Source organism: Arachis hypogaea, chromosome 2 (assembly GCF_003086295.3).
Source record: "Arachis hypogaea cultivar Tifrunner chromosome 2, arahy.Tifrunner.gnm2.J5K5, whole genome shotgun sequence".
Classification (NCBI taxonomy): Eukaryota; Viridiplantae; Streptophyta; class Magnoliopsida; order Fabales; family Fabaceae; genus Arachis; species Arachis hypogaea.
The window spans coordinates 95,328,113-95,353,707 of NC_092037.1; the positions used below are offsets into that span (position 1 = coordinate 95,328,113).

Sequence of the window (25,595 nt, forward strand, 5' to 3'; positions counted from 1 at the left end):
GGTCAATTGGTAGTTTACAGCAATATAATCTTAGATTAACAAACATTTTTGCAGAAGAAATGCAATTAGTGATTGGGAGTGGCACGAAAACCCACTTTTGGCATGATCTTTGGTTACAAGAAGGAAGGTTGCGGGATATTTTTTTGAAGCTATATAGTATCTCAAGTAATAGAGAGTCTTGCATTTGTGATTGTGGTTTTTTGGGATGGCCACAATTGGGTTTGGAGTTTATTTTAGAGAAGGTCGTTGCGTGATTGGGAGGAGCAAAAATTGAACATGATGCCTATTAAAGGTTACCATAAAAGTATATGAAGTGGATAGATAGATGTGGAAATTCAACAAAAATGGGGATTATTCTATTAAATCCTTTCTTAATGTTATTTATAAGGACATGAATAGAGGGACAGATTCCCACATGTATAATTTTGCTAAAAAGTGGTGGGTTGGGTTTGTTCCTCCTAGAGTGGAGCTCCTCACTTGGTTTATAATTCTAGGAAGGCTAAATACAAAGGACAGGCTGTGGAATTTGAATATGCTTCGGAGTGAGGATGTGAAGTGTGTGCTTTGTGGTTCTAAATCGGAGTCTGTCCACCATATTTCTTTGCATGTGACTGGTCTTGGAATTTGTGGGGTGTGATCCTTCAAAGGTGGGGCTTATCTTGGGTGTGGCCGAATTTATCAAAAGATTGCTTTGACTGCTGGGTGGATTTAAGGCTTGGTAATATGCAAAAGCATGAATGGATTATTTGCTTCTTTGCAACAGTGTGGGTTATATGGAAGGAGCGCAACTACAGAATTTTTTGCAAGAAGGAAAGATCCTTTGAGGCATGTGTAAATGACATTCAATTCCTGGCCAACCAATGGTGTAACTATAGGCACAGTAATTATGGTTAAAACTGTTTGTTTGAGATTTTTAGTTGTTGTAGATTTGTTTCTCAGAGACTCATTATTCGTGATGTTTTTATTTTGTTGGCAGTCCGAGGCTTCTTAGTACCTTCGAGATTTTTGGCATTCATGTAATAGCCTAGATCATTAGATTATGTCTTATATTGTTTTATATTTGGTTCTTGTTTTGTTTAGTTTAAGTTTCGTTTTTCTTGTTGTCTGAAGTTTGCTCTCACTTCCCTCTCTGAGATTTAAGTGAGTTCTAAAACTACTAAAAAAATTTATTTTTTAAGTAAATAATTATGTAATTTTTTTACCTAAATTATTTTATTGACTAAAAGTTTGTTAACTAGATTATTAATTAATAATTATTGTAAAAAATGTTTTTTTAATTAAAGTATTGAAGAGATGTTTGTTAATTAACTTAATAATTATTAACATAAAATCTTTTATTTAAATGAATTCAGTTAGTATATATTTTTAAATTTCTGTTAAATAAATGTATACAATAGTTAAATCAGTTTTTTATGTTAATGCTTATTGGGAGGTTATGTTCCTAATTCCGATCATTTATTTTTTGTCAGAGGCCTCGCCTACTTCTTCCTCGGCGAGTAAGTCACACATTTTCACTATCGGACGCCATCGTCCCATATTTGAGGGAGGCTGGCTTCGGCGACACGGTGCTTTTCAAGGACTTCGTCTTTGACAACTCTCTGATCACAACATTCGTAGAGCGTTGGCGTTCGAAGACCCACACGTTTCACCTGCCATGGGGTGAGTGCACCATCACTCTGTAAGACGTTGTGTATCACCTTGGGTTACGTGCGTACATGGAGCCAGTGTGGGGTTGCTTCTGTGATTTTCACAAATGGTACGACACCGAGACATGGGAGTTGGTGGAGCGACTATTTGGTGCCAGGCCTCCAGTGGTTCAGCGGCAGAGAGCGCAGATGAAGGAGTCTTTCTCTTTGAAGCTGACATGGCTCTGGGAGCAAGTCCGACATATGCCCGGCACTATTGATCTAGAAACCCTCCGACAGTATACGAGGTGTTACATCATGTTACTGATTGGAGGTTACCTGATGATGGATAAGTCAAATAATCTGGTCCATCTCCAATGGCTGCCACTACTTGTCGACTTTCGGATGTGTCGTGGTCTGTCTTGGGGTTCGGCAGTGCTTGCATGGACCTATCATTCTCTATGCTCTGCAGCACATCGAGGCACGACAGACATAGCTGGCTGTACTCCACTATTGATGTCTTCGATATACTAGAGAAGTCTGCAGTGGTGTCCACCTGACTGACAGGTTTGCATGTATCCTATCATCGACCCTCAGCGCAGCCTTGATCACCTAGGATCTATCAGAAATAATCAACAGGCATTCTTGTGGCGTGCCATGTCATCTCAAATTAGTTAGGAAAAAATACCATGACTCTGTATTCTCAAACTCCACAATTGCAAAAGCAATAAGAAGGATATTACTGTTGCCATCTTGTGCCACTGCAATAAGAACACACCACCATATTTGCCATACAAATGAGTGTCATCAACAGAAACAAACGGCTTACAATGCTTGAAGGTCTCAACACAGGAGGGAAAAGCTCAGAATACTTTGTTGAACATGCTACAGTCGCGGACCATAATGTGCCCATCATAGTAAGGTAAGGCCCTGAGCTCAAATATTGTTTCGGGACAGCAAATCTGCAGTGCTTGTAGTAGTTTCAGTACCTTGTTGTATGACTCCTCCCAGTCTCCGTATATCTGCGTGTTTACCTTTTGCTTTGCCATCCAGACTTTTCTATATGAGGGTTTGAAGTGATAGCTTTGCCAAACTCCACCCTGTAGGACAGAGATGTTAACAAATGGGTTGGACTGTATCAATGGCAGGATGATCAATGAGGCTGCTGTCCAATTGTTGATGGTCTTAGGACATGGTGGATGCTAAACATGTATGCGCTCCACAACCCTTCAGACCTCCTTGACAAAATAAAACATTTATGGTTGGTAACTACACCAGATATAGCAATCTTAAATAAGTAAATACATCACAATTAAACTTGACCTCACCAGTATTTGAGATTTTGTCAAAGGACTACATAGAGATTCTAAGGACATCCAGTTGTAGTTTGGCGGTAATGCACATGGTACTTTAATCGGTCCGAATCGACCACTCAATACACAGCACTTCTACGAATGCTGTAGTTCTTCACACCCTGCATTACTGCATCTCTGCTTTTGAATTTGTGGCCGACGCAAAACTCTACCCCGCCGTCTAGGTTGTAATCGTCTTTTTCGGTGTTGGAAAACAGAGATTTCTCATGCATCGTGTCCAGATCCAATGCATGATAGTGACTTGGTACATTTGATAGCGCCAGAACTGGGTGGGAGGGGGGTTTGATAGCGCCAGAACTGGGTGGGAGGGGGGAGGCAAAACATAGCACACCGCTGCCTCGGCTAGCGTCTCTGGTACAAATTCCTCCTCCTCATCATCTTCAGAAGAACCACTATCGTTGCTATCTGCAACATACTCTTCGTCGGAGTTTTCATCATCCACGTCCATGTCTTCCGCTGGACTTGCAACGTGAATTGGTGGTAGTGCAAGAGGTGAGTCATCTTGCACAAAGGTCGAGTGGACGAATCCACCGCTACCAACAATATCAACGTCCGTAAAAAGTTCCATCACTTGTTCCGCCATGATTCTCCCATAAATATCAAACATGAGGTGTACATGCTTGTCGCCATGGAGGCGAAACAGACGAAATCGAAAAACTCCGTTTTCAAATAGTGCTAGCAACCAGTGATGTATCCAGAAAATTTTGACAGTGGGGACAAAATATATATAATATAATAATAATTTGGGATTAGCTAGGGCACATGACAAGCTTATCATTAGCGAAAAAGTTTTTTCATTTAATAACTGCAAAATAAATATATTGAAAACTTAAATTTTTTTATATTTTTAATAAAAATATTCTCAATTTGTAATTTTAATATGAGCTTTTAAGACATAAGATAGATGAACTCTAATAATTTTTATAATAAAAATATTATGTGTATATAAATCAACTATCAAATTATTCATTAATCACTATTTATTGTGTATAAATATATTTATTGTTTAATTTATTTTTAATATATATTTCGTATTTCAATATATATTCTATACGGATAGTTACTTTTTATGTACATATAGCATAATTATTGTTATAATTATATTTTGTTATTATAAAATATGATTAGTCTTCAAAATATATAATTTATAAATTAAAACACTAAAATAATAATTTAAATAATAATATATAATTTAGAATTCTATTTTTTAGGTTTCATATTTAAAAAAAAAAATTGAGTAATTTTTTTTAACAATACAATCAAAATGTTTCACTTTCTATATATCACTAAACAATTATTTAGAAATTCACTTCTCATACAATCAAAAGCCAATTCTCAGTGATATTTATAATTGAAAAAATTCTTTCAATTAATGTAGTTACTACAGAAAAAACTAAAACTAATTTTAAAAAAAGATAAATAATATCTTTTGAGTTTATTTCTAAGAAAGAACACGAATCTTATTTAAATTGAGAATTAATCATTCTAATAAACATCTAATATGGAATTCTTAAATTGACTATTACTAAAAGTTGAGCAAAAAATTATTGTGGTGTCAAATTCAATAATTTAATGGAGACAAATAAATGTTATTATCATATACTACTAAAAAATATTTCAAATTGTAGTTCACTATAATGTGTATAGATTTGTCCCTGCTAGCAACCTATACCCCATCCTTCTGATCTTATTTCTTCCTAAACCACCAAAATTACTCAATATCAGGCACTTTAACTCGAACAAGAAACTTACTTGCTGAGTGCGCAACGGTAACAGATTATCACACTCAAATATCACCCCATTATCATTGTTTCTCATACGACAATTGGAATACACAGACAATCACGTATCTGCTACTATTGAACATTTTTGCCTATTTTTTGGAAGAAAAACGGAGGAGAAGAAGATATGAAATGTATGTGGAGAATACCAAGGGTTGCACATCCTTTTATAACGGTTAAAAATTTGTTTTACGGTATATCGTTTACACTGTAAAAGAGATATACACGTGTCATTTGCTTTGCCTTATCTCATTTACGGTGTAAATAAGATACGTGTAAACTTATATTGTTTACACTTTAAACGAGATAGGACATGGTACGTTTTTTTATAATTATTTTTAAAATTATTTATTTTAGTAGATAAAATATTTTTTAGTTTATTTAAATAAAAAATTCTTGGTTGCATAGTAAATAATTTTTTTATTTTTTAATTCATTTAAAATAAAAATCCTATGGTAAAGCCAGTTTTGTTACGCTTGAAATTTTAAATATACGTGCTTTTTTGAATTCACCCTTTTTTGGGTTTAACTAGAATTGTTAATCAAAGAACAATTTGACTTGATTTCCAGAAATCTTTGCTTTGCTTATCACATAACTTCCATTTTCCAGAGAAATAGAAGAGTTAGATTAATACTTAGATTATTCAGTGTTAACTAACATCTAGTATGAACAATACATTAAGGAGGACAGTTTGTCAGTATAGCAAATGAATGTCTCATGGCTGCGATGTCAAAGAATTTTTTTGTTTTTTAATCAATTAGAGGTGGTTTTCGTGGGTGAGCGATCTTGAAATTTGTTATATGTGATTCATGATGGTAAGAGAGGATATTGTATGTCATAAGAAACTAATTTCAAGAACCTTTGACATGAATGATGAATGTGTTTGCCTATGAAAAATGTCTGACATCGGAGAAACTGCCTATGGTTCCGATGTGACAGATGTTATATAAACTGGTATGGGTTAAAATCAAAATCACGCAGCCATACAATGTTCACAGTGCGAACTATTCTTTCGCCTTTTACTAAAGAATACCGTGTGAACATTGCTTAAAGTGGCATACGCCAAATTTTTGAAGGATCCCCTCCTGTTTAAGGAGTGGTTCCTGTAATTTAAGTCACAAGGTCTGATTTTTATGCTCTTAATTGAGTTAATTCTATCATGTATTATTCATTCGAAAGAAAAATACCTTTGATTCGGTCACATAAATTGGATAAGAACCTTGAAAAGAAAAAGCATTGAGCATTAGTTCAACTTCCACTTCCATCCTCTCCCTCAAGACTCTTAGCATTTTCACTAGTCATGCCAATGGTTCTCATCACCATTGCATTGGAATCTGAGGTCTCATTTGAGAGTGCAAACTGGTTCCTTGATCCACGGATAACGAGCTACCAAATCATATGTTCTGTGTTGAGGATTACAAAATGAAATATCATCCATGTTATTTCCCTGCTTGTACACATGAACACCACTCCATTTCACAATGGCCATATCAAGGGATGATTCTAATACTGTTGGACTATGCAAACAATGAATCTCAACATGATTCCATTCATTTTCAAGAACTACTTGGTCAAGTTGGTAAGAAGGAAGCTCCACTTCCTTCTGCAGATCGAATAGGAACACGTGATCCGTCAGCATTTTGAAGCTGTTGCCTTCATTGGAATAGAATGATGGCTTGCCATTGATGAACACATGGAGCTTGACCTCAAATTTCCTAGGTTCCTTGTCCAAGCCTCCGAAAACAAAACAAAGCGCGATTTCTGGGAATTTCTTTCGAAACCAGAAAGACAGTGAGGCTCCCTCCTTGTGTTGGTCAAACCAATCTGGAATATTTGTTCCTGGAAACATAAAGTGTGTCCCCCCAACTTCATGTATTTCCTATAAATTGTGAATGATTGGAAACACAAAATTTAGATATTGGAAGTCAACATATATTAATAATGACACACACGAGTTCATGCAGGTTTTTCAATTGTTTTTGGTGATGATTTTGTTTGTGCTTTTATGTAGTAAGAAAGTATTGCTCTGTACTATTCTACATTGGTCCTAACATTAGAAACATGATTAAGGTATGAGACAATAATTTTTAGCAAAATAAAAACCATAGTTAATGATGTACTTCACAAGTTATGCTTACATGAAAGTTAAGCAATTCTTAGAAAGAGTAGCACCTGACTCAATAACATGCTTGTAGAGTGTGAAGTCAAGGATATGCAGTTCCTTGCTGATAAAGTTTTGATGTTTGGTGGAAGTGCTGTGATGTGTTGAAGTTGCTTGCAATTGTCCAAGCAGACGCTCGTTAAAAAGCGACAGTCTTTGATGCAGGAAGGAAGGGTTGTGAAGTTATTTGCGCCCAAATGTAACATTTCTATGTTGGGAAAGCAAGTGAAATAAATAGGAAGAAGTTCATCGGATACATTGCAAGATCTAAAGTGAAGATCCTTCACTTTTGAAGAGACTATGCTGCCCATATTTTCTTGTCCTTCATAATTGATTAATATTTGACACCCTTTACAATATTCAGCTTCCAATGACTCGAGTTTCGGCAACAAGAAAATGCTACTTGGCAATTGACTAAGCCAGTTGCAACTGATCAAGTCGAGCCGTCTAAGGCCTACTAGATTTTGAATTGAATGAGGAAGCGCTTCAATCGCACTTGATCCCAAATCAACACCTTCTAGAAACTCCATCTTTCCTAAAATTTCTGGAAAGTTTCTAAGATTTGAGCATCCCCACAAAGAGAGTGTTTCAAGAGATGTCAAGTTGATGCTATGAGGAAATGTGCTGAGGCTAGTGCATCCTTTAACACTCAACTTCCTGAGTTTATGAAGAAATCCAATTGAATCATGGACTTCAACCAAATTTGTGCAATCATCAAGGCAAAGTTCTGTCAAATTTGGGACTCCAGATATGTCAGGTAGTTGTACTAATGTTTCACAACCTTCAAAATTCATGTGACTCAAACTCCTAAAGTTCTGCAAGAACACAGCAAAAGCAGTTGGTATGAACAAATTAAAGCTAGCTTCATTGGTGCTTTGATACCAAATATATTAAGGAAGAATGGGATAATTATGCTTGAAAACCTTCAGGGGATTATCCAACTTGAGGGAACTGTTAGGCAAGTTCATCATGCTGAGTTTCCGTGGACGAAAATCCGGTGGTAAGCATGGTGATGGATATCCTTCCCAATCGAGCACTCTTAAGGTATTTGGGAGATGCTTGGGACCTGTGGAGAACTTTGCATTTGTGACTTTAAGTATTTTGAGGTTTTTCATCTTCTTAAATTCTTCTCCTGTCCAATACACTTCTTCATCTTCAGGCAAATCTATGATCATGATTTCTGTTTTCTCAGATCCCTGCAAAACACAAGTGAACATAGTGTGTTAGAGTATGTATAACGTGTTGTTAAGAGTTTCTTTTAAGATTCAAACATTGAAGAAGTAGAGCAAAAGAAAAATGTGAAAGAACATGTTCATGCATATTACATACCATGTCTTCTTCTAAAACATGAATAATATCTTCATAGAACCATAGCCTACTGCGGTTGCCAGGTTCTACCTCTGATTCTTTCCTCACAATTTCTCTCCCCATTTCTGTTACCAAGTCATGCATTGCTGCATGACCATATTTGTCCATTAAGAGAGATTTCTGAATCAAAACTCCTATACCATACTCGGGGTTGAAGCCGCGGCCGTGCAGCAACATGTTGCTCACATATTCCAACTTCTCACCAACAAAGAAACAAGCAATGTCAAGGAAAATTTCCTTCTGGATATCCTCCAAACCTTCATAGCTGACAGTAAGCATTTCCTGAATACTTCTGTTTGGCCTTTGTTCATAATTTTGCAATGCCGATTCCCATTCATCTAGGCTTTTCCCTAACAAGTTTGAACCGATTATTGTCAATGCCAATGGAAGCCCATTTGCATAGCGTATAGCACGATTCAAAAGGTCTGCATAACTTGGATCAACTTTGTTTCCTTTAAAAGCATTCCAACTTAACAGTTCAAGAGCTTCTTCTTTATTTAACTCCTTGACCCCATATGATTTTACTTTCACATCTATATGTGAACGTAGCAAATGTTTATCCCTTGTTGTTATGATGACTCTGCTACCAGAACCAAACCAATCAGTCCCTCCGGCTATAGCTCGTAACTGCTGCAAGTTGTCAACATCATCAAGAACCAGCAACACTTTCTTTTGGTTGAGCCTCCTTTTTATAATTGGAATTCCATGATTCACACCTCCCAACTTAACATCCTCCCCAACCAATTCAAGAAGTAGTGACTCTTGCAGTGATACCAAACCATTCTTGCTTGCTTTTTCTCTAACATTAGACAGGAAGCACGAAGCTTCAAACCGATCAGCAATGGAGTTATATAAAGCACAAGCAATTGTTGTTTTGCCTATTCCACCAATCCCATGAATGCCAACCATCTTGACCTTGTCATCATCAACCCCAATGCGTAGAAGTTTAGTCACTTCTTGAACCCGAGGTTGCAGCCCAACAGGGTAATCCGCAATGTGTAGAGGAACTCGTTTGAGATTATTGGAGACTTCTTCAACAATCTTGTTGATAAACACATATTCATATTCAGAGTCAGGCCTGCAAAATAGTAAGCAACAAAAGAAGGGTCCAAAAGAATCAATACTAGATTTTTGATATAATAACTTACAACTTCAATTAACTCCCAAAACATATCAAAATGTTTATTGATTACTTTTACTAACATGATACAGTTGAGGGCATTCAAATATCTTGTTTATAGAACTAATCAATAGACTGATGGGGCTAAGTATCTAATATTGGGCTAATCAAGATAGTCTATTGTTGTGAAATTAATGAATGCATCAAGACCAAAGAGTATTGCCTAGTTCATAGTTTTGGTTTCTTGCCGAATCTTATTACCAGATCAACAAATTCGGTCCAAGGTTCATGGATGACCCTCCCAACACAACTATTTTAATTTATTACAATCTTAAAACTTGCTCTCCAGATCACAAGAAAAGGATCTAATGGAACCTTACATTGCTAGATCAACTTGATATTGCTAGAAAAATGTCTTGATTAAAGAGTATATAAAGTTTTCCTCTAAGAAGGTAAGAATTATGAAAACAAACAACTTTAAAAGAGTGGTAGTGTGGGGACAGTACCCTTGTTTGAAATGCCAACCAGACAAGTTTGCAGCTTTACTCAAAGCTTTTCTCCATTCTTCCACATTGTGCCTCTTTTCATGCTTAGCCAACGCTACTCCATAGCTGCCATTTTGATATCTCACATCAGAAGGATCCACATCATAGAAAACAGGCAAAACTAGGCGACCCTTTGAATCCGCACACTCAAGGATCTTCACAAGTTCTTTGAGACAAAAACTTGAGGAAGCATAATCCTTTGAGAACACAACAATGGCAATCCTAGAGTCATCAATCACATTTAGAAGTGATGGGGTTATCTCTTCCCCTACTCTGAGGCCCTCATCATCAATGAAGGTGTGGATTCCCCTTTGACGCAATGCATTGTAGAGGCTTCCGGTGAAGCCTTTTCTTGTATCTTTACCTCTGAAACTTAGGAAAACATCATAAGTATAGCTGTAGAAGAATGAAGATGATGATGTTGATGGTGAAACATGTGCCATAAAACTAAAGATGATAGAAAAATCATTAACTAATGTTTATAGGTTGATGCAAGAAATTTTGAGGTTTGAGTACTGATCAGGAGAGATATTATTGAAAGAAGAAAGACTTTGAAGGTTGAGTTTTGTGCTGCATTGTGGAATTGGTAAAGGTGGTGTGGACATGAAAATTTTTGTGGTAGCAAGAGGTCCACAAATTCAACGTGTGCAGTGCAAATGGGACCTGTATGTATTTGAATTTTCTGCATGCAGAGAGTTTATTTCATGAAATCTTTTTACCACTATTTCCTTATAACTCTACTAATAATTCAGGGGGGCGTTTAGGTAATTCCCCACGAGTATATTTTGTAAGTTACAGAGATATTGATATTGAAAGAGAAAAAAATCACCATGTGAGTTCTTTTTATTATTATTTTCTTTTCTTTGTTCCTTTTTTTTCCCTTAAACAATGAGTATATGTATGTAAGTGTTTTCCTGACATATAAGATAAAATAAAAAGTAAAAAACTCATCTGATTTCTCCTAGTTAAATTGTGAAAAAAAATGAAAAGAATCTCTGAGATTAAAAAATTGGTAGTATAGTAAAATAATATTTTAATTTTTTTAAATTTATAATTTTTATTATTTTTAATTTATTATCTTGATTTAAGAATAATTGAAATATTATTTTATTATTTTATCAACTTTTCAATTTTAAAAAAATTGATCTGTATCAAAAAAAATAATTTTAAACAAAAAGATCAGATGTTTATTAGCATTTATTTGAAAATATTAAAAAAATATTATTTTTTATGTGTCTGACATTAATTTAAATATTTAAATAATAATGACCATTTAAAAAATGTAACACTTATTTGATTATATTATTAGAAAGTTTTTAAATGATTCAGTCATCTTTACGGACATTTTGCTATGCCATGCTGCAGTACCATTGAGATATATAGTTAAAAATGTTGACGGTGTAAATTTTTTGGAATTATTATGGACTAGAATCATAGAAGGATGGTGTAAGCTCTTCTCTAAACCCGTTCAAAGCGTGACCTAAAAAGTAACAGGAGTATTAACATTGAGGGCAGATGTCGTATGTTGTCAATTTATAGAGCCGCAACTGTGAACTCAGCTCACAAGTGGAGCCGTTGGAGTGAGTTGGGTTTTTCTGGACTAAAAGGCATGGGCCTTTGATTTTTTTTACAAGTATCGAGATTGATTGAGCTATATGAGATTTAAGTAGTGATGGTTCTTTCATTAATAATGTTGTGGTGCAAAGAAACCCTAACCAGAGCCAAGTACCCTCACCGCCTTATTCACTCACTTGTTCTTCCAACCCCATTCTTGAATCAGAAAGCAACCCTGCGAAGCCAATCCTCTAGACTCGAAAGGTGGAAACGACAACTTGTTCTTCCAGGACCCTACTGACGGTGAAAGTTGATGACCTACTCAACTGACAGTAGAGGCAATAACATATCAACGCCCACCACCCCAAGGACCGGGAGTTGTTTCGTCTTCAGCTGCTGCCGGGAAAAAGACCGCAGGAAGGCAGCGACTGACCTTCGGACGGGGACGACCTAGCGCGACGACGTTCACGCGACACTGGTGAGTGCCTACCTTTAGAGACAAACGGCTCGTCCCGGCGTGAGCAGTCAACTATCTGACGGCGACGGCACGGATTGCATGCGACACCACAACCGTCGTGCTAGAGGTGACACATCTTCAAAGACACAGTGTCCAGAAAGACACCCACAGAAAAGCAAGACGATGAAGGGTTAGGCCAGTTTCCAAGACTCCACGGGTGGCTGCTCACCATAACCTTGGGCATTGGGGGGTTTAGAAACGACAACGTTTTGAATTTCTTACCTAAAATAATTTAACCTTGCCCCCACAATCTTTCCATGCATCATTATTATTACGAGTTTGATTTTCTTTCACTAAATGCATCAATAAGACACCAATACCATCATTATTCCAACAATGCCAACAATGACAAAAAAGAAAAAAAAATCATCTAAATTTTTATACATGCACCGATTCCTTTAATTTTGCTCTTTTTAGACTCACTTCCTCCCTGACAAAAAAAAAATCAAACAAAGCCCAATTGGACCCAGATCATATGCAACTCGGCTTATTTTTTCTTTAAGCTGATTCCAGCTCCTTACTCCTGTGGTTATTTTTCAGTTTATTCCAGGGATATCAAGGATATTACACAACATGCTACACGACAAAATTTTAACATGTAACCTTATTGTGCGTGAATCATCAGAATTCTAGTAAAGGTGACTGGATCATTTGAAAGCTTTCCTATATTATTATGTCATAGTAAAATAATCAAAGTCTACAATAAATCAACAATTAAATTTGTTTATAATAGTGTAATAAATTTTTTTATAAAATATCAAATATATATTTTTAAACACGATGATTAATTTTTTTCATACAGGTTTCTATTATAAAATATTTAATAATAAACTTTAGTTTAATTTCTAATCTTTTTAATATTTTTTATTATATTTAAAATACAATTATAAAATAAACTAATTTTTCAACATATAAAATTTCTAAAAGACTACAGAACTTTAAAAACATAAAAAATAAAAATAAAAATAAAATTAGAGCAGTTAATATGGATAAAAGTTATCTAATAAATTTGTTTATCTAATTTTTTGGACTCAGTTTAAGGTCCACAAAACAGACCCGATCTACTAGATTCAATCCATCCCTAACATATCCATTCCCAACCCAAAAATTTTGTGGACAGAGGCAATGGATTTTTTTAAATAAATAAAATATTTATTTTATTTACAGATATAAATAATTTAGAGTGTTTTTATCGATTTGTATTGTATTACTTATCTCGTTTATAGTGTAAATGAAATAAATGTATGTATATTGTAAATGAGATAAGATACATTTACCATTTTACATATCACGTTTGCACATGTATTATGACACGCAACTTATCTCGTTTACAGTCTGTAACACGCATTTTGGGAATTCTCTCCCTGTTCTTCTCTACCGTAGTTAGCAGCCATTGAGAAAATCGACTACCGGCTGTCATTTGTGTTTGTGCCTCCCTGCCTTTTCTTACGAACAACTGTTGCAGCCTTTCGTAAGTGTATCGAACGATGGCTGAAATCGGTAAATGCCGCGTACTTTTTATAATTGCATTTATGCACTCAAAGAGGTTAGTTGTAATTTGCCCAAATCTGTGACCGCTATCACAATACTGTAACCATATTTTTTTTTATTGAATCTACTGGCTTAGTCTGCCATCTGACGCAATAAACCTCTCAAAGCATCTATTTACTACTCATACCCAGCCTTGCTTGGACTATAAACAACATTTATGAGATATCTCTTTTCCTCAGCATATTTGAAATGAGACATGAAATTCGCGGCTATACGCCTGACACAATTAGCATGGTATGCTCTAGGAGGCTTTCAACCACTTTCCTCGGCTCTAAGTACGGCCTTGATCGCCTGTGATCTATCATATATGATCAAAAGTCCTTCTTGTGGTGTTACATGTCATCTTAAGTTGGTAAGGAAGAACGATCAGAACTCCATAGTCTTAGACTCGACAATTACAAATGCCACAGGAAGAATGTTACTGTTTCCATCTTGTGCCACTGCAATTAGCAACACACCACCGTATTCGCCATATAGATGCGTGCCATCGACAGAGACGAAGGGCTTGCAATGCTTAAAAGCTTCCACACAGAGAGGAAAAGCCTAGAACCTTATCAAATTGGCCGCAGTCGTGTACCACCAAGTGCCCATCATAGTGCGGTACCGCCTTGAGATTACATATTGTTCTGGGACAACAAATCTGCAATGCTTACAGCAACATCGACACCTTAATATATGACTTCTCCCAATCACCGTATATTTATACAATTGCCTTTTGCTTCGCCATCAAGACCCTTTTGTATGAGGGTTTGAAGTGATAGCTTTGTCTAACTACACATTGTAGAACAAGGATAGTGACTGATGGGTTGGACTATATGAGAGGTAGGATGACACTGCAAATGAGGTTGTTGTCCAACTGTCGATGGTATTGGAACATGGTGGGGCTAAACAGGTGTGCGCACCGCCAAATTTATGCATCTTTTTAACGAAATAAAATATAATCAATAGACATTTATAACTAAAATAATAATGATAAATAAGAATATACACTACAGTTAAACCTGACTTTACTAATATCTGAGATTCTGTCACAAGACAACACGGAGACTCCAAGGATATTCTGCTGTAAATTGACTGCAATGCACATGATACTTTGATCGATTCGACTCCATAACTCGGTACTCAACACTTCTACGAATGCTGTAATTCTTCACGCCTTTCATGACTGTCTCTCTGCTTTTGAATTTGTGACCAATGTGGAACCCCACATCACTGTCTATATTGTAATCATTCCCACCCATATTGAAAAATGGAGTTTTCTTGTACATCACATCCAGATCCAATGTATGATAGTGACTGGGTACAACAATAAGACCAGAATTGGCAGGACAGGCAAAAGATACCGAACTGAAGAACCGACCGGAGACTTTGGTATAAACTCCTCCTCCTCCTCCTCCTCCTCCTCATCATCATCAGAAGAAGAACCACTATCATTGCTATCGGCAACATACTCTTTATCAGACTCCTTACTATCTACGTCCATGTCTAATGTTGGACTAGCACACTGAAGCAGTGGTAGTGCAAGAGATGGGTCATTCTGAATAAAATTTGAGTGGCCAAATCCACCACCACCAACATCACCAACCTCCGTAGAAAGCTCCATGACTTGTTCTGCCATGATTCTCCCGTGAATATCAAATATGAGGCATGCTCATCGCCATAGAGACAAAATAGATGAAACCGAAAAATTTCATTTCCATCGGTGCTAGTAACCTATACCCAATTTCTCCAATCTCTTTTGTCCTGTTAACACCAAGGTGAGTCAATATTAGACTCTTTAGCTCAAACAAAGTATTTACTCTCCGAGTGCGTAATAGAATAGGATTATCACACTCAAATATAATTCCAGTATCATTGTTTCTCATATGACAATTGGGATACACACTTATAATCACATAACCACTATCATTAGATATTTTTGCTTAATTTTGGAAGAAAAACGGAGGAGAAGAAGAAGTGAAATGTTTGTGGAGAATACAAATAGTTACAGATATTTTTATAGTTGTTCAAAATTTGTCGTACTTTATTTCGCTTACAGTACAAACGTCTTCTACATCTCGTTTACAATATAAATGAAATAAGTGTATATATATTTCGTTTACACTATAAATGCAAACGTGATCATGGGAGATAATGATCAATATATATCTGTAAACGAGATATATACACATTTATTTTGTTTACACTATAAACGAGATAAGTAATGCAATATAAATCGGTAAAAAAACTCCAAACTAGCTTTATCCATAAATAAAACATTTATTTTATTTATTTAAAAAAAATCGCAGGGGCAGCCTGTCTTCTTTTTTTTTATTATTTTTTGCTTTTTCTTAAAATACATGCAAGAATTTCAAATTGCAGTTTAACCCAACCCAATAGCTAGTCGGACTCGCACAAAAAGGATCACAGATTAACCCATAAACCCAATAACCCCTCCAACAGAAAAAAGATCTACCTAACCCAAATAATGACCCGACCTGGTTTAGTTATACGTACTGAGTGCTGACTTCATTTAATTAATGATTTGACAAGAACTGCGCTGTGCAGTGAGTACACGACTGAAACAGAGCTGCGCCTGAGTGAGGTCCGCTGGCACGCCGTCGCTCGCCGTCCTCCGGTACTCTTCTTCCTCGTTGGCTCATCGCTCACTCTGCTGTGAATCCTCCTCGCCATTGCTGCTTTTTCGTCTCCATCGTCATCGCTTCCTGACGCCGCCGCTTACTCCTTCTCTTGCCACTGGCTGAGTTTCTTGCTGCTGGCCTGCTGCTGCTTCCTTCCCTCCGCCGCGCAGTGCTCATTGCCGACTGTAATCACTGCTTCTTCCTCGTCGTCCAGGAAAGTTTTTCCTTATATGGATGAAAAATTTTGGGATTGCATTGCTTGCTTGCTGCTTTTGTGATCTATTTGACTATTTGCATGCTTTTTGTAATCTCTTTAAACGTTTACTTTTCACTTTGGTATTGCTTCTTGAGAGAACTGTGAATCTGTGATGTGATTTCTAACATTTTGTTAAAAGAGTGAGGTTTTTAACTTTTTGTAGTGAGTTAATATGATGACTTTGCCACTTTGGTTCGAGTCTTTGAGAGTAGAATGGAATCGAAATATGGAATCAGGTTCTCTTTGTTTAAAATTTTGGTGCAAAAGTGGTTTTGCTTAAACGAATGTCAGCGCGCTCAATTCCGCTCTTTTTGAGAAGCCAGCTTGGCTCGGCTCAGTTCCGCTCAGCTCAGCTCATATTTCTATATCGCTCTTCATCGTTTAGTTTCTGCTGCATCAATCAAATATCCATCCATGTTTGCTTCGGTGAGCGACAGCACTATCCTTGTTTTGCGCCACTGCCGCTTCTTACTTCCACGTCTCACCGTTTTCGTTTCCGTTACCGTTACCGTTACCGTTAACTCACCGTCTCCTCTCTTATTCTCTCCGTCTTCCTCCTCTTACTTTCCTCCAACAATGAACAACAAAAGCAGAAACCCGAATACCTCTTCCTTCTCCTCCTACGCTCACTCCTCTTCCAGGTTCTTCTCTCTCTCTCTCTCCAACAAACAATTATCCTTCTTTATAGCTATTATCGAATTAAAATTCGTTTCTTTTGCGTCTTGCTGTTGAAGCTTGCTCAGAATCATTGCGTTTAGCTCAAATTTCCTAATTTTTGCTTCTTTGTTGTTTTTTAATTCCTCTTCCTTTTAATTTTGTATGATAATGGTAGGTTTTTCTAGGGAATGAAGCAGAAAGTTTTATGCTTTTAACTGATGCCATTTTTGGGCTTTTGAGTGGCAGTGGTGGAAGAGGAAGTTCTTTTGATATGAGGAACGACATGGAAAGAACAAGAGGACGTGGCAGTGGCCGTGGTGGTGGTGGCAGCTCCGGGAAGGATAAAATTGACGCTCTTGGTAGGCTCCTGTAAGCACTACTTCGCTCTGTGCTCATTATTTTCTCTCAATTTTTGTTTTTGTGGGATAATTCTTGATTTCTTGTCATTGTAGTCCATCAAAACAAGTTTCGGAGAAAAATTTATGTACCTTGTTTGTCTTTCTAATAGAATAAACTATTTTATAAAGTGTAAATTATCTTTTGTAGAGCAACTGCTCATAGGAAATTAGTATGTATGGTTTATGCAATGTACTAACATTATATATCACCCATTTTCTTTCTAAGTCAAAGTTAGTGATTTTTGTATGTTTCTCTGGTGATACCTGCAGGACGAGGATTTTGCGTCATATGGCATCTGAATTGAACTTAGATATGCGAAGTGATGGTTATGTCAAAGTTAATGATCTGCTAAAGCTGAATATGAAGACATTTGCTAATATTCCATTAAGATCCCACAATATTGATGATGTTAGGGAGGTCAGTTTAATTATTCATATATTTTTTGTTTTCTTGTTCGTTATTTGTTATAATTGCCATTTCTATTGTCATTTGGATTATTGTGTTGCATTTTGGAGAAGCATTTGGCTTGGGGAAAATAGCAAAATAGAAAATAGTCACATCATAGATACAAGACAAAAACTCCGGTACCACTTTTATTGTTGTTTACCATACGAGATAAATACATTGTATTGTATTCTGTCTGTCGACATTTTCGACTTGTTATTCTATTTAGCATTTTATTCCTGTATCCTCTGCATAGAATTTCCTTTTCTAAATCTTTTGTTGCAGAGTGATACTAGTTTGATATTGTAAAAGCAGTCACAATATGGTTTTCAGAATTTCTTGATCCATCCCTTCTGCAACTAACAATAGTAAAAATCAATAGTTGAATGAATCGGATAGGATTAACATGTTGATTGTAGCTGGTCAAGTGTATCCCACTCTTAATTCTTTACTTACTGCTACATAATATCCGTGGCTTATCTTTTTTTATGAATTGTTATTGTATTTATAACCACTTTTTTTCTGTAAACTGTATCTATATGCTATTTATTTGTGTTTATTTAGTCTTTCATTTTCATATGAATTAAGTATTAATTGAAGACCTTTTATTCTAAATGCTTTCATGTTTATTCTCAGGCCGTTCGAAAGGATAATAAGCAGCGCTTCAGCCTTATAGAAGAGAATGGGGAGCTACTTATACGAGCTAACCAAGGCCATACAATAACGGTAAACTATTCTGTTTTAGTTGAATGTGGAGACATTTAAATTGCTTTTGAAGTTTTTAAGAAAATCTTCAAACCTTAAATAATTGGATCTGTACTCTGTTTTATGAATATTACATAGACATTCTCATGTCATTTTATGTTAAATTGTTCATTTGTGGAGTAATTAAAATACATGATTAACTTTTGATCTGCAGACTGTTGAAACTGAAAGCTTGTTGAAACCAATCCTTTCAGCTGAAGAAGTTCCAGGTGAATAATCAATGGAGCTGTATTTCTGTTAACTTTGCTGTCTTTGCAAGTCATATTCTCCAAATGGTTATTTTTCTTCATCCCCACTTTCTATTTTTTGTTTTTTCTTGATTTTGCTACCATATGCAGTTTGCGTGCACGGAACCTACAGAAAGAACTTGGATTCAATTCTAGAATCTGGCCTCAAGCGCATGAAGAGATTGCATGTTCATTTCTCTTGTGGTTTACCAACAGATGGAGAAATAATAAGCGGTAATGTGATTAGCTATCAACAATTCATTTGGATATTTTTTTCCCTATTTGTTTAGGCTTGGTCATTTTCCTCCTGCAGTATTAAGGCTCGCAGTTATGTTATACGGTAGCAAAGAAATACGGATATCTTGTCTATTGTGATTAACCACTTAAGCACTTTAACTTTGGAATTTGGATATGTCTCTTTACTTGTGCTTATTTACAAGAGCCTGGTATAAGTATAATCACTAAACATGTTAGCATGAAAGTAATTCAAATAATAATTAGTCAATGATCCAAAGTCTGAATAAACTGGTTACTTGGAACAAAATGCCTGTAAACTTCACTTCTTTATTAGTAAATCAATTATGCTATTAAGCCATTCAATATTGCCCTCATAAGTACCATAACTAATAATGGTTTGCATTTTTAAGCATTTGTTTACCCTTGATCATTTGTTGGGGGTGGTGGTGGCAATTGATTGGAAATCTCTTCTTAGCAATTGGGGTAACATGAGATATTTTTATGGATATTAAAGTACTTGCTTGGAATATTTTACTCAATTTCTTGAGGATATCTTTTCTATTGAATAACTACAGCTAGCATCCCTTTAGTTTTAGTTATTCCCTTGCATGCAACCATTTATAGTTAAGTTTGATTACTTAGTTTTTGTCCTTGAATTCTTACATAGTTTTCTATTTTGATTCCCAGGTATGAGGCGAGATGTAAATGCTCTGATCTTTTTAGATGTTAGAAAAGCATTGGAGGGTATGATAACATTCCAATCACAATTCTTGAAATGCTGAACTTCTTAGTTGTTTGTTGATGATAGTAACTAAAGATATATTCCTTTTGCAATCTTATTGCAGAAGGTATGAAGCTTTTCATTTCTGACAACAAGGTTATCTTGACAGAAGGTTTTGATGGAGTTGTACCCCCCAAGTATTTCCAAAAGATAGAATCGTGGCCCGGTAGACAATCTATTCCTCTCCAAAATAATTTGTCGTAGTTGATTATTACTGGTTTAGGATTACAGGGTGTGGATTACTGCTTGCCTGATTGGTTGTGTAAACAATGGCAGTTTTTTCAGTCTTCACCACCGTTATTTGGACTTTCTTATTAGAAATTCAATTAGTCTGGCTTGAGAAACTGTCATTGTTTCTTCAGCATAGGTGTTTTATACACTTGTTAAATTTAAAACAAAATGGTTAATTCTAACTCATCCTATGAATTGTTAATAAAGTTTTTCCAAAGTTTCAAGTTTTTTGCATGTTCTATATATTAGACAAAAAAAAAATGTCTAATGTATGATTTCAGGTAGGTTGATTATCCATAAACTTTCTATTTGAAAGCCCTACATGATATTGGTTACCATTAAGATTTAGTTATTTGAGTGAGCAAACTGCATAATTTGAAAGGGAATGCTATAAGTGATAAAAATCATAATACAAGGCGAAAAATACATAAGAAAATTTGAACTGGAAGGCATACCCAGTTGAAACAAAACAGAAGATGGCTTTCATACATAAAATTAGGGCAATCACATAAGAAAATATGATTAAAAAAACCTCCTAATTTTTACCTATTGCGTATATTTCTTGATTCACAAGTTGGTGAATTGAAATACCATCAAAATGCCAAAGCAATGGCGACTTTGAAAACAAAAGCTCATTAGCTATGTCCTGCATTGAAGGTCTTGATTTTGGGTTGGGATGCAAGCATGCCAATGCTAATGTTAGAACAAGTACAATATCCCGCATGTCTTTTCGAAGAAAGGGCAATGGGATACGTGAATCCAATACATCTTTGATCATGATCTTTGGAGGAGATGGTTTTGACATATTGGAAAGTAGCTCCTTAGGATGTTCTCCCATTATTGTTTCCAAAGTCACCACTCCAAAGCTATAAACATCACATTTTGTTGTCACGTTGATGCTATAAGCCAGTTCTACAATATATCCAAACATTAAATAGGTTACTAATGACATTTCAATAATAAAGAAATAAGAGAACAAAACTACAGTTTTACCTGGGGCAACGTATCCGGGAGTGCCAGCTAACAGAGTTTGATTAGATGAATCAGAAGAAAGTAGTTTAGCTGTACCAAAATCTGATAGACAAGCCTCTAAATTTGAAGTCAACAAAACATTGGTACTAGTTACATCTCGATGGACAATGGGTGGAGTGCAATGATGGTGCATATGAGTGAGAGCAAATGCAGTCCTTTGATAATGTTTACTCTCTTACTCCAATTCAACTCTTGAGCTTCTTCATCAATGGCTAGGTTATAGAACAAGCTTCCCTTTTCCATATACTCATACACCAAAAACATACAGCTGTTGTGCAAACAAAAACCATGAAGCCTAATGATGTTACGGTGACGAATTTCTGTCAAGACCTTGACCTCATTGCTAAAACTCTTGTAAAATGATGGATTTTCAGACTCTGCATTGTGAAGTTTCTTTAGTGCAACATTTCTGCCACTAGGAACCTGTGCTTTGTAGACACTTCCATAAGCACCTGTTCCAATGCAATACCTTATATCAAAGTCTTCTGTGGCTTTGATTATGTCTTTAAATGCAATTTTACCATCATAGTTCCAAATTGAGAAGATATCCCCATTCTTGCTTCTTTCCTCAAATCCGTACTCTCTTTGGAGGGGACAGAAGACACCGATTCCAAGCCATATGAACACTGTTGTAATGAAGAAGCAATTCAAGGCAGCAAGGGAAACTAGTGCTATGGTACTATATGGAGAAGAGCAAGAGGGTGACTGCTTATTACCAATCAGTGCTTCACTTGGAAAACCACAGAAGTGTGTATCTGGAACAAAGGAATTGTAAGATATATTGAGATATGGAACGGAATGGAGTCCCTCTGGTATGCTTCCTGAGAGGCTATTATTACTGAGGTCCAGGTAAGAAAGATTGCCAATTTGAGAAGGAATATGTCCACTTAAAAAGTTGTTACTTAGCTGCACATAACTGCAATGATATAGAATACCAAATGGAATTGGTCCCTTAAGGCTATTGTTGGAAATATCTAAAGTTGAAAGCCTAGAGAGTTGTCCAATCCCAGATGGTATAACACCAGAAATATTGTTATGGGAAAGGTCTAAAGCTTTCAAATGGAACAGGTTCTCAAATTCTACAGGGATGGAACCTTCAATATGGTTTGAATCAAGGGACAAAGATTCCAAATCCTCTAGTTGTCCAAAGGTAGAAGGGATTGAACCATTCAGTGAGTTATTTGACAGAGTTAACTGCTCTAAATGCTTTAAGTACCCTAGCCTTTCGGGAATGGGGCCTTCAAGATTGTTTGAGTGAAGAGAAAGTTGAGCCAAACACTTCAACTGGCCAAAAGTGGAAGGAATAACACCTCTAAGAAAATTGCTAGCAACATTAACTAACTTAAGTTGAGTGAGATTTGAAATTGAAGTAGGCAACTCACCTTCAAGATAATTAGAAGAGAGATCAAGATACATAAGCTTTGTAAGAGTGCTTATTTCACTGGGAATGGTTCCCTTGAGTTCCAAACCAGTAAGTTCTAGACGGATCAAATTGGGGAATGCAGTAAAATTGAAGTTCCTCAATTCAGATGGAGGGATAAAAAAATAACGCCTTGTTGAAATCTCTATGACACTTCCAGCGTCATTGCACACAATACCAGTCCAGTTACAATGTTTTGAGATGTCGCGACCTTCCGTCCACCCGCTATGGAGCAAGGCCTTTTGTTCCTCGTTCAAGGACGAGGAATTTGATGCTACCATCATGGTGTTGGCACTCATAACGGTTAGGAGGACTAAGGCAAACAAAGTGTCAACAAAGATAAGCTTCATTAATGCAAGTAAATTGCAACCTGAATTTGTCATGTGTGTATCTAAATTTCACTGAATTGTGTTGTATACTATTCTCTCAATTGTTGTTGCACATATATATAATAAGGAGTAAATGAACAAAAGTATATATGAAAAGTTTGGAGTGGACAGAAGTACATGTAAAAGATTGTAAATATTAAAGTACACTCGAATATTGTTTTTTATGAATAAAAGTGTCTATTGCTGAATTTGCAAGATTTGGAGTATATTTTTGTAAGTGCCATGCTGTAAGTGGATTTCTGGAATTGTTTTCGTCCCGAATATGTCTAAAAGATAAGAAAAGATGACATGTGTGTGTATCATTTCATTATTTGTCGTTAAACTTGTATTAATTGATTGAAAGAAACGGTGAGAATGTGACATATATAGAAAATATGGTTAGAGAAGTTGCTAGGTTCCTTCGCAACCACTTAAGAGAATGACTAATAATTAATACTAGCTTTAGACTCAGGCATTTCCCGGGAATAAAATGGATATACATTTTATAAAATATATAAATTAATTTAAAATTTAATTATTATAAAATTAAAAAATGTATATATAAATTGGACTTTAAATAAAATTACAAAAATATTCAACTTAAATTTATTTATTTATTTATTTAACTTTATATTATTATTATTATTTTTGTTTTTTGAAACAATCAGTTTTATTTTATTTTTTTAGATTATATTTAAATACTATGGTACAAATATAAAATTATTAGATAAAATGCAAGTTTAAATATAATGTTTTAATGGTTAAAATTAACATTCAATTTTTTAATTTTATTTTTCATGATTCACGATAATACGATGTATTTTCATAAATATTATAATTAAATGATATTAAAAAATATAAATTGTTGAAAAGAAAAAAAAAGCGATATATAGATGATATAATTAATGAATACAATTAGACCAAAAATAAAAAACTAAAATGAAATTATAAATGACATGATTAGTCGAAATTAATATTAAATGTTCTAATTTTATTTTTTATGACTTGCAATAATACCACGTACTTTTAACAATATTACAACTAAATAATATTAAAAAATATAAATTGTTAAAAAGAAAAAAGGAATGATATAATTAATGAACACAATTAAACCAAAAATAAAAAAACTAAAAAGAAATTGTAAAAATCTAGTGTTTTAGTAATTTATCAAATGAATACAATTAAACTAAAAATGAAAAAACTAAAAAGAAATTATAAAAGTCTAGTGTTTTAGAAATTTATCATCTAATACACATATTTAGCAAATTAAAAAAAAAAAGAGTTGTGGTCATCAACCAAAAAGATAATTGAAGTAAATTATTGATTTATATAGTAAACATAAGAAAGAGTGAGTATGAAAGAAGTTGATGAATTATGTTTATTACTCAATTTATATCTATTAAAAAGAAATAACATTAACATTGAAACCATATAGAATCTTATATAAAAATAAAAAGTAAGAGAATATGAAAAATATATAGTAATCTAAAGAAAAATAAATGTTATAAGAGTGAGAAGGAAAATGAAAAAAAAAAATTTAAGTTATATTTTATATAATAAACATAAGAATATGAGTGAATATAAAAGAAGAAAATGAATTATGTTTATGCATATTAAAGAGAAATAATATTAGCATTGAAGGCATATATATAACATTATTTTATATAAAAATAAAGAATAAGAGAATATAAAAATTATAGAATAACTCGAAGAAAAATAAATATTATAAAAGTGAGAAGGAAAATAAAAAAAATCTTAAGTTATAATAATGAAACACATGAAAAGTTGAAAAAAATAATTCAAAAGTAATTTAATTAAATAAATAATAAATAAATTATGTCCATTAATTATTTAAATTAACGTGCCATAATATTAAAAAGTTAGAAGGCTAAGAATATATTGAAAAACATAAGGCTTATAATGAATGGTTAACTATTATCCTTCCATCATTTTCTTGAAGAGTTCTTGGTCACCTAATAAGGCTTATAATGAATGGTTAACTATTATCATTTTGGAAAATATTGTTGAAAACTATGACGATTGACAACCCATTAAGCACGAAATGTGGTCTCCCAAGGAAGGAGTTCAAGATCTTAACCTCAGTGTACGTCTAGTGAAGCTAATAAGCTATGTAGTATGTAAGTTGCATCTAAATAATGATGTTCTCTATTATATTTTTTTAAACGACGTTTTAATGCTCCAAATATTTAGTTTGACTTAGTATTTTTATATTATATTATAAAATAAATAAGAAGGAATATTTGTACAAGAGCGAAGATAGTTTTGGTGTACGAATGTAATTAGAGGTAATTAAATATTATATAATACTATAGAACTAAAAAGTGTTAATATGACTTTAAATAATGCTTTTCATAATAGAAAATATTCTTGTATTGTAAAACTAAGGAAATTCAATTAAGTTATACGTTGGGGGGAATGTTGCGGCTCTCTCAATTGTTGAACTCTTTCGGCTCTTTTAGGTTGGGTCAACGGGTCAAAAAACTAGTTAGTTAGTCAAGAAAATTTCCATAGGATTGCAAAATACCTCATGATAGTAATAAA

At 34.7% G+C, this 25,595-nt stretch overlaps 3 protein-coding genes and 1 non-coding gene across 5 annotated transcripts; 2 read left to right on the forward strand and 2 right to left on the reverse strand.

Moving 5' to 3' along the window:
* The first annotated feature begins 5,757 nt into the window (after positions 1-5,757).
* LOC112764054 (U5 spliceosomal RNA) lies at positions 5,758-5,877 on the forward strand. Its single transcript, XR_003182990.1, has one exon. It is a non-coding gene; the product is annotated as a U5 spliceosomal RNA (small nuclear RNA).
* Positions 5,878-5,922: 45 nt separating this feature from the next.
* LOC112752809 (disease resistance protein Roq1) lies at positions 5,923-10,649 on the reverse strand. The gene is made up of 5 exons (XM_025801571.3): positions 9,935-10,649; positions 8,270-9,386; positions 7,864-8,136; positions 6,952-7,755; positions 5,923-6,658 (listed from the first exon to the last, which is right to left on the reverse strand). Exons 1-5 carry the CDS (start codon positions 10,414-10,416, stop codon positions 6,122-6,124), a joined length of 3,213 nt encoding a protein of 1,070 aa, XP_025657356.1. The 5' UTR covers positions 10,417-10,649; the 3' UTR covers positions 5,923-6,121.
* A 5,467-nt stretch (positions 10,650-16,116) lies between these two features.
* On the forward strand, positions 16,117-20,437 carry LOC112752841 (uncharacterized). 2 transcript variants are annotated; one of them, XM_025801572.3, is made up of 8 exons: positions 16,117-17,113; positions 17,376-17,498; positions 17,798-17,945; positions 18,609-18,698; positions 18,892-18,946; positions 19,076-19,198; positions 19,889-19,945; positions 20,047-20,437. In XM_025801572.3, exons 1-8 carry the CDS (start codon positions 16,887-16,889, stop codon positions 20,184-20,186), a joined length of 963 nt encoding a protein of 320 aa, XP_025657357.1. In that variant the 5' UTR covers positions 16,117-16,886; the 3' UTR covers positions 20,187-20,437. The 2 variants fall into 2 exon arrangements, with proteins under 2 accessions (XP_025657357.1, XP_072077081.1); XM_072220980.1 differs by having other exon boundaries at positions 16,856-17,113; positions 17,305-17,498.
* Positions 20,438-20,565: 128 nt separating this feature from the next.
* LOC112752825 (uncharacterized) lies at positions 20,566-23,316 on the reverse strand. The gene is made up of 2 exons (XM_029293007.2): positions 21,207-23,316; positions 20,566-21,125 (listed from the first exon to the last, which is right to left on the reverse strand). Exon 1 carries the CDS (start codon positions 23,046-23,048, stop codon positions 21,336-21,338), a length of 1,713 nt encoding a protein of 570 aa, XP_029148840.1. The 5' UTR covers positions 23,049-23,316; the 3' UTR covers positions 20,566-21,125; positions 21,207-21,335.
* Between the last annotated feature and the right edge of the window lie 2,279 nt (positions 23,317-25,595).